The sequence below is a fragment of the Lotus japonicus genome, chromosome 1 (genome assembly GCF_012489685.1).
Source record: "Lotus japonicus ecotype B-129 chromosome 1, LjGifu_v1.2".
Taxonomy (NCBI): domain Eukaryota; kingdom Viridiplantae; phylum Streptophyta; class Magnoliopsida; order Fabales; family Fabaceae; genus Lotus; species Lotus japonicus.
In genome coordinates, this window is record NC_080041.1 from 72,673,622 (window position 1) to 72,683,115 (window position 9,494).

A 9,494-nucleotide genomic window follows, 5' to 3' on the forward strand; every position below is an offset into this window, starting at 1 on the left:
GGTTTGAATAACGTTTTCAGTACAAAACTTCCACCTTAAAGATTTTGACAAATCTTTCGAGAACTTAGGTGCTAAAGATAAGAGATAGAAAAGCACACAAGGATTTTATCCTGGTTCACTTGATAAATCACTCAAGCTACTCCAGTCCACCCGTTAAGGTGATTTTTTCCTTCTTAGAATGAAGGCAATCCACTAATCAGGTAAGAGTTACAACTGCACTTGAAACCTACAAGTGACTAACAATTACACTGACTTAGCTCACACTAAGATTCACTCTCTTAGTCTTCTCTAGGATCCGATCAACCTTGATCTCCTAAAGGAATCACCACTAAGATTCACTCTCTTAGTCTTCTCTAGGATCCGATCAACCTTGATCTCCTAAAGGAACTAAACAAACTGTTTATCAAAGAATTGTTTACAAGAGATTTGCTTCTAAAAAGCTAATAGTAAACACAATGAATTTCAGATGAAAGAAAGCTTAGAATATTTTGAATATGTCTTGCGCGTGTGTATTTCTTTCTTCTTAGTTTCTTAGCCGCTTCTTTCAATCTTCAGCCTCTATATATACTCCAAGGATTAGGGTTGAGCGTTGCATGGGAAATGCTACCGTTGGAGGGCAGTTCTGGAAAATCCAGCTTCTGCTGTGGCTGAGAACGTTAGGTAGGTCGTCAGGAAGGTACACTTGCTTTTGTACTTGGATAGCGACTTGACCTTTTAACCTAGGAGACTTCTGATCAGGGGAATACTTCATATTGGAACTTGTGAAGCCGGTTGATCAGAGTCAGAGGGAAAGCACAGATCCTCTGACCATTGTATCTTCTGATTCTGAACTCAGAGGGAAGAACATGGCCTTCAGAGTTTCTTGCTTCTGGACTTCAGAGTTTCCACTATTCAGCTTCTGGATCTTCAGAGTCTTCTACACCATCAGAACATCTGAACCTTCAGTGTTTCTTGGTTATCAGAACTTCTGGATCTTCAGAGCTTCTAGCGACTGAGTCCTACATCAGAGTTTGTATAGCTTCAGAACTTCTGAAGCTTTTCCACTGTTCATACTGAACATGGTGAATGCGAAAGCGTTGCTTGGGTTACCCTTTATGCACAGTGCTTCTGATTTGTGTGAGATTGAGTTGAGGTCAGAGCCTGTAAATAGCACACTCAGAAAAACACGTTAGAGTACCACAATTGTTCATATCAAAAGGTTAACTTGTAATCATCAAAACATAGAGTTGTACTACTAGATCAAAACTTGATCTTACACAGAGCTTGTCGAGTCTTTCGGGAGTTGTTGGGGAATAGGTCTTCTGTGCTAGGTTGTGTGACTCTGCAAAGAGTGAAAATTGATTGTCTGCAAGCGATTTTTCGCTTAAAAATTGATTGAAGTTATTGCTTAATCATATTGTATAGTTATGGAGATGCTATCTTATGATGAGTACTAACTGTTTGTTTGAGCTTTGACCTTATAGTTATTACGCCTATTAACACCTTATTTGACCGTAGCTCGTATTTTAGCTATAGAAATTACACGAGGTTTAGAATAACACGGTAAACCTAGAAAGTAGTTCTGCACCAATGCGTTTAACAAGAAGTTAGAAGCTGAAGATTGAATCTTAGAGAGATTCCTTATGGGTAGTATACGTGTTATGTTGAGGGTGTGTAGTTCCGTAGCGGAATCATTTAAGGATTTAACATCAGGATATTGTGACTACTGGATGATAGGAACTCATTGACTGTTCCAGTGGGTTTTTCTAAATTTCACCTTCGATAGATTAGGCTTGATCAACTTAATATTGAGGGGGTGATATTCGGAATCAGAGCTGGCTATGGACTTTGATAGAAGGATTGGTAAGATTAACTTGATTGGATCGAGGATTAGTCGAGCTGGGAGGAAAAAGTTCGCATTAAGTATAAGTTCTCTTGCGAAGGAGATATAGTTTGAAGAAATGGATATTCATTTAGGAAGCATTGAAGAATTAACGGACATTAGAGGTCCAAACTTGGTGAAGGTTCAGGTTTTAAGTCTATGAATTGTTGTCTTAAGTTTCTAGGACTCGAAGTTGGTTAGAATTTGATAGAGAGATTAAGAAGTTGATTGACGAGATGGTGATCAAGTTACAGAAAAGGGAAGTGTTAGTATTAAGATGAACACTTGAGGTTGTCATATTTGGACAAGTTGCTTAAAGTCTAAGAGTGAATGAAACTTGTTATGGATTTCGGTGATACAAGCTAGAGATTAGCGAGTGAATTTTGCTAAGTGGAATGAGAATCTTAGGGTAAAGATTGACTTCAGAAGCTGGAGATCATATTCGAGTAAGAGTTTTAGTGGTGTTATCATTGATGATTGTAGTTAAACCTCGACAAGTTGAAAGATGATATGTCTGTTGAGACGCCGTTGGTCAACATTGGGACTAGAAGAGTGAAACAATCGAAGGGAAAACAGAGTGCTTTAGTAAGAGTTATTTGGAACAAAGACACAGACGATGCCATATGGGAGTTAGAGGAAAAGATCAAGAACAATAGTCAGAGCTTTTACTGAACCCTAAGTTTCGAGGACGAAACTTTCTTTTTGGAGGGTAGTAATGTAAGACCCAAGTTTTTAAGCTTAGAATAAGTGGAAGAGATTTCCATTTACGATTAGGCTTGATGTATCGTGAAAGGAAACCTGAACAAGAGTTTACCAAATGAAATAAATTTATGAAGGAGAAAGTTCAGGAAAAGTCAAAGGATCGTATCGAAGTCGATAAAAGTTATAGCACGATCGTTATACGCTTAAACCTAGGTCAGAAACCCTAGTATATAGCTAATTTTCACTTTTAGGCACGACGGAAGTTAATTCCAAAAATCTTCAGAGAAATGTTAGAACTTCTCTTTTTCCATATATCACCATCATTTCGAGGCGAAACTCTAGGATCTACGAACGTCCGATTCCAATCATCGGAAGTTTGCCGAAACCGAATCCCTGGTATTTCAAAACCCTAGAATTTCTCGACAATGAAGACTTTTTCTATTCAGAGCTTCAAATGAAGATTCTACACGCGTACACCCATTTCTCTTGATGATTTCAATCTTTCTTCAGAAGGAAGTTTTCTATTCCGACATTCGATGCAAAAAGCAACTTATCGGGTAAAATAGTTTTATACCGATTATGCATTAGTCACTAAAAATACAAGGAGACCTCATTTTAGTTTTGGAATTCTTTCGCCAAAACCTATCTTAGAATTCATGGAGAATGAAGCCAGAAAAATCAGATTCGCGAAACTTTCATTTTCCCGCGAATTTCCAACCTTTATATATAGCAAATAAAGGAAGAAAAACTCAAATTTTCCTCCATTTTCTCTCCTCAAAGCCGCGAGTTCACCAAGGAAGAAGGAGAAGAAGATTTTGTTCAATCCTTGCTTGATCATTGATCAATCAGTTGCTGCTTCAAGGCTTCGAGGTGATTTTGAGGAATTCCCAGAGGAGCAAGCCTTTGATTGTGAACAAGTGTTAGGAGATCGTCCTGGAGAATCTACAGGTGAGGGCTTCTCACTGAATCTCTAGTTAATGCTTAGGGTCGATGTTTTCGACATTGTTTATTGTTTATGCACTGGATTGTGTGTGATTGGAAAATGTTTTCTGAGGCTTCGGCTGACAATGTAGATGATTCATCTACTGAATGTTTTTGAGATTGTCTTACATGCTATGTGCTATGTGGGTAATCTAGGATGTGTGGTGCATGCTTTATATGCTAAGTGCTAAGTGTTTATGATGCGATTTATCGATATATGACATGTTGTTGATTGTGATGAATTGAATATGCTCTGTACTGGAATCTGAGTTTCTGAACGGTGAGAAAAGCGGGCAGGTCATGCCGATTTTATTTTGAGAGTTTTGAGAAAGCTTGAAAGGACGAATGAGATTCGGGCCTTGTTGTGGTGTTGTATGGATCGAGACATTCTCTGGAGTCATTTGGGGATTAGGAGATCCCGAGAACTTATAGGATTCGCGATAAGACTAAAAGGATAATTATTTTGTAAAGAAAACTCATAAGACATTAAACAACCTCTAAATCTTTAAGTAATGGTAATAATCTCGGAAGGAAGCTTTGGATGCAAATCATAGTTTTGGAAAACGAGAAGTGTCGTCGGATCCCAGTATTGAGAAAGATGAGGGGCTTCGAGTATGTAGATGTTGTGGTGCTGTTGGAGCAGCGTTTGTTGTTGTGCTGTTGGAGCAGCTATTGTGGTTGTGCTGTTGGAGCAGCTATGTTGTTGGGTGTATCTTCGACTTTGCGGCGCGAATCCGTATGTCCAAACCCGACGGGTTGGGCCGATTCGGCAATAATTGTTGACACGCGCGAATCCGTATATTCAATCCGATGGATTGGATCGATTCGGCGGTAGTCACTCAGGCACGCGTGAGTCCGTATGTTCAATCAGAGGGATTGGATCGATTCAGCGATGGCCATTTTACCTCGCGTGAATCCGTATGTTCAATCCGAGGGATTGGATCGATTCAGCGACAACTTTTCGACACGCGCGAATCCGTATATTCAATCCGATGGATTGGATCGATTCGGCGGTAGTCACTCAGGCACGCGTGAGTCCGTATGTTCAATCAGAGGGATTGGATCGATTCAGCGATTGCCATTTTACCTCGCGTGAATCCGTATGTTCAATCCGAGGGATTGGATCGATTCAGCGATAACCTTTCGACTCGCGCGGATCCGTATGTTCAATCCGATGGATTGGATCGATTCGGCGATAGTCATTGGACACGCGCAATGTCCGTATGTTCGACTCTTTTGAGTGAACCGACTTGGCGTTGTCATTTGTTGCGTGTGCGAGTCCGTATGTTCAACCCAAGGGGTTGAATCGACTCGACATGCCTAATTGTGGGAGTTGCGTGTGCGAGTCCGTATGTTCAACCCAAGGGGTTGGATCGACTTGACATGCCTAATTGTTGGGCTATCCTGGGGACAAGTCCGGGAAACCGGTAGTTTCCGAGTATGTGATACTCTTTGCTTGTGGAGCAGTTGTGACCATCGGATTGAGATGAGTCGGATGATCCGGAGATCATCATGAGTTACTATGTTGATGTGAAGAAGTGTCTTTTGTCGCAGAATCGACTTTACCTTAGGGTAAGCTTTTAGAGACTTTACTTTACCTAGAACACGTGGCGACGTGTCGAGTGAGAGTCGGAGACGTTGTTTGACTAATCATCCTGCATTCATGCATACTGATTTAGTTGTCGAGTGTGATTGTTATTTGTTAATCCTATTTAGAACATGTTAATTGTTATTATTGCTGTTAAGTTCATTATGGAATATGCAACCCTAGGATGTTATCCCTAGCTATAAGCCTAAGTGTCTATTCTCTTATCTATATCTATTGGTGCTATTATTTATGTAATTCTTTGGAGTTGACCCTCGCGTCTTCTGTGTGTGCTTTGGCGAACAAACGCCCTTTGTCAGATGTCTTTGGCGGACTAGTTCACGACGGTTCACCCTTCGGGGGAAACTAGAGTTGGGATGCTGGAACAGGAGCGCATTGCGAGAGGAGGACGGATGGTGTATGTAGACTAGGTCGTTCTGGATTTCGAATTCGGACGACGATCATGCTAGCACATAGTTTTGAGTGTTGGTATGAGCTCCTCGAGTTAGGATTAGTGTAGGAGTAGAGTTTTAGCTCTGACAGTCTTGCTTCATTTGTTACTTAGGGGACAGGGTAGTTTCCCACCTATAGCTTTTTGTGTGGTTTCGTTACGGGAATCACAGAGAGTTGGTTGGACTTAGGAAGTCTTGTTTCAGGTCGATGGGCCAGCTTATTCTCATTTTGAGGGATAGTGTTGCGGACACTTAACCTTTTCTTTTGGTTTGTACTTTTGCCTACGAGCGCTACTCTTCTATTACCCGTCACTGGAGGTTCACTCGTGACGAGGTTGCTTCTTACAGCGGGGGGGCTGTTTATATATTGTATATTAGTTCTATTGCTTTTCGCATTCGGGTTTTATTCAATTCAGTCTTGTCTTAGTTATTATCAAAAAAAAAAAAATATATTCACGTTTTTCCGCATTAAGTTTACTTTTGGTTACTAAAGTGACGCCACCGAAATCGGGGTGTTACAGGAAATATCGAAGAGAGAAAACCAATTTTTTACTAAGCTATGCTTTACTATTTGATAAAACAAAATCTATATCTAAAATTTGATTAATATCAATAAATATGAGAATTCATAAAATTTAGGCTTAAATAACCTTTTGGTCCTTGAAATTGTGAATATAATCAAATTTGAGTCCCTAAAAATTTTTTCACATCAAATTGAATCCCTAATTTTTTTTAATCAAATTAAATCTTTTTACACAATTTTGACCGGTCAACGATGCAGTGACAAACCTAGTCAGCTGATCGAGGATGATCACGTTGAATTTTTCACATCAATTTCAATCCCTTGAAAAATATTTTAATCAATGATAGTCCATTTTCTTCCACCTTTCACCTTCCTTTTCCTTCATAACTCAAACCCTTAAACCCAAAAATTCAAAACCCCATAAAAACTATATGAACATGTAGTTTGTCACGCTGCTGCTGCTGCCAATGTTCACTTGGCAGGCTCTCTCTCAAAGTTGCAACTATTCCCAAGTTTCTGTATCTAATATTCTATCCTCCATCACGGTGTTTATTAGAATCACATTGTAAATAGTTAGTAGTGAGTGTTAGTAGTTTGTTAGAAGTGAAATAGTTAGTTAGGAAGTTGTGTTATAAATAGCATACTCATTTTAATTTTTCACTATCAATTTTAATTATGAATGAATATTGGAATCAATTTTCCTATTTTCCCTTTTGCTATGTTTGGGATCCCATTGAAGAAATCCATGTGATTTCTAACAGTGTTAATGAACGCTTAACCTAACAAATGTTGATACTCAAAGCAGACTAATTGAGTTTTGCAAAGTGCAAACTAAATGCTGATATAATTAAAAACATGCAAGTGGGATCTGCAAGTTATCTTTGCCCGTGATGCTGTCCACGTATCTATGACTGCTGCATTTACTATGGCTCGCATTACTGGCAAGGTAATCCATCAAATATTGGAGATGATGAATATTTTAGCACCTAAACGTAAACATGACAACGATAAACCAAGTAAATTAGCTTGAGACTGAAATATTGCGAAAAATTAACATTAAAATTATATTATCCAAGGTAAAACAACAATGATCAAAGTGGACTAAATTTTCAATTGTCAAACAAATGACAATGAAAACAACGTGATCATGAAAGCAAAAATTCTATAATTTTAATCAATTTTAGTCTTAATTCTTCCACACTCATCATCTTCCTCTTCCACCTTCTTCCTCCTCCTCCATAACTCAAATCCGTAAATCCAGAAATTAGGGTTTTTAATTTCTGGGTTTAAGGATTTGAGTTATGGAAGAAGGAAGAAAATAAAGGTGGAAGAATAGGGACTAAAATTGATTAAAGTATTTTTCAAGGGACTAAAATTGATGTAAAAAAACCCACGTTGGCATCCTCAGCTGACTAGGCTTGCCATTGGATCGTTGATCGGTCAAAATTGAGCAAAATGACTTAATTTGATTAAAAAAAATCTAGGCATCCAATTTGATGCAAAAAAATTACATGGACTCAATTTGATTCCCTTTACAATTTTAAGGACCCAAAAGTCATTTAAGCCTAAAATTTAACATGTTATGATAGTATCTCTAATTAAAAATTGACCAGTTTCAATACTGCTATCTCTTAAATATTGAATTAGATTTTGGTTAATAATTTTCTATGATAACTTTTGGTGAATTAAATTAATTGCATTTATGTAACTATAAATATATGTGTGCATAAATCCCTTTGAAAAGTAATTGATATTTGATTCCAAGTATTTTAGAATAATACATCTGTCTCATGCCCTCCCTAATTTAGAGGATTGTGGTGCTATCTCTTTATAGATAATCAAAATACTAATTCGAAAGCTAACTTATTGGTCAATCGTGAAAAATAGCAACATGGAGGAAGGCATGGAATTGGAACATTTTAGGCAGATTCACTGCCGTCCTTTAAGAAATGTGTCATTGGGAGAGGGCTTGAGAAATTAAACTTCCACTCTCCTCATTGAAGTCAATGACCTCGACAGTTCCAACATTTTCACCACTGTTAGAGCTCTTCTCATTAGACCCACTTGCATTCTCCATCTTTTTTTGCATCCTTCTTCATAAATATGCGATACACAACCCAGTTCGATATCTGCATTTGAGTCACAAAGTTCAACGATCAGATGATATTGGTGATGAAAGGAAACAACTTTGATAATGATACTTCCTACCAACCAACCATAACGATGAGAATTCAAAAGACATTACTCTTAACCTACTCATTTTTGAAAATAATATTTTTTTCTATACCTTAGATGGTTTAGCTACTAACACAAGACGAAACTGATGCATCACCCATTTTGTCTTTCTAGCTGAGGCTCCTTGCATCTCCCAGAAAATTAGAGTGTTTCTCTTTCCAATTACCTCGTTGTTTCGAGGGATAGGAACACATTTTCCTTTCTCCACAACCTTCCATTGGCCACTCCCTGCAACTCTCATGTCAAGGCTTTCAAGGTCACGACCCATGGTGTTGTAGAAGAAGCACTTCTGTTCATTGAAATTTTTTCCATCTACAAAAATAGGTAAACCCAAATTAAATTCAAAACACCATATTGCTTCAGTTCTCACTTGACAATGACACATAAACATTTCATGGGACATGGAAAAATTGAATTTTTCTATGATAGAAAAAATGCTCTCCGGCTAGCATAAGACCCATAAAAAAAAATTAAAGGGATATTGTGAAAAATAGAGAGAATTAAAAAAAAGTGTCATTGACCTCCTCCAGGTAACTCCCAAGGCTCAGTCTGGAAAACGTCAAAATTTGGGATTATTCGAACAGGAAGAGGTTGAGCGAAGGCCCTCCTCTTAAGATAGAAATTTACAAGAATTAGAACCTCATCAGTTGGATCAAACTTGTACCCAGGTAGCAACCTAACACTCCCATCCTTGTCATAAGTTATGAGGGCTTCCAACTCAAATGATGTCATCTCAAGTGCACAATAGGCTTGTCTAATCTCTCTAAATGGACTAATGTTGTAAACCTATGCGGTGCCGGTTAGAACATCAATTTATAGCTACAAGGCATGCAGTGTCATAAGTGTATGAGAGAGGGGGGTTTAGAGCAAGGAAGTAAGAAAGCACTATTGGATCACTGTCGTCATGTAAGTGAGGGCTAGGGGAAATATATTTTATGCACATGGAATGTAGGAATCTATCTATATACATATGTAAATGAGACTTGAAAAAATAGCATTAATCACATTAGCAATAAGAGTATTAAACACATTAAGAAAGACTACAAAGTCATAAATTAAAAATAATTTGTTACCAACATTTGAGTTTCTTATAAAAAAATAATTTGTTAAGTATTAATTAAAAATAGTTAGAATTTTAATTATTAATAATAAATT

General features: G+C 37.9%; 1 protein-coding gene across 1 annotated transcript; it reads right to left on the minus strand.

The window, feature by feature from the left end:
• Window positions 1–8,158: 8,158 nt before the first annotated feature.
• LOC130745117 (NAC domain-containing protein 83-like) lies at window positions 8,159–9,071 on the minus strand. Its single transcript, XM_057597259.1, has 3 exons — window positions 8,861–9,071; window positions 8,392–8,651; window positions 8,159–8,233 (listed from the first exon to the last, which is right to left on the minus strand). Exons 1-3 carry the CDS (start codon window positions 9,069–9,071, stop codon window positions 8,159–8,161), a joined length of 546 nt encoding a protein of 181 aa, XP_057453242.1.
• Between the last annotated feature and the right edge of the window lie 423 nt (window positions 9,072–9,494).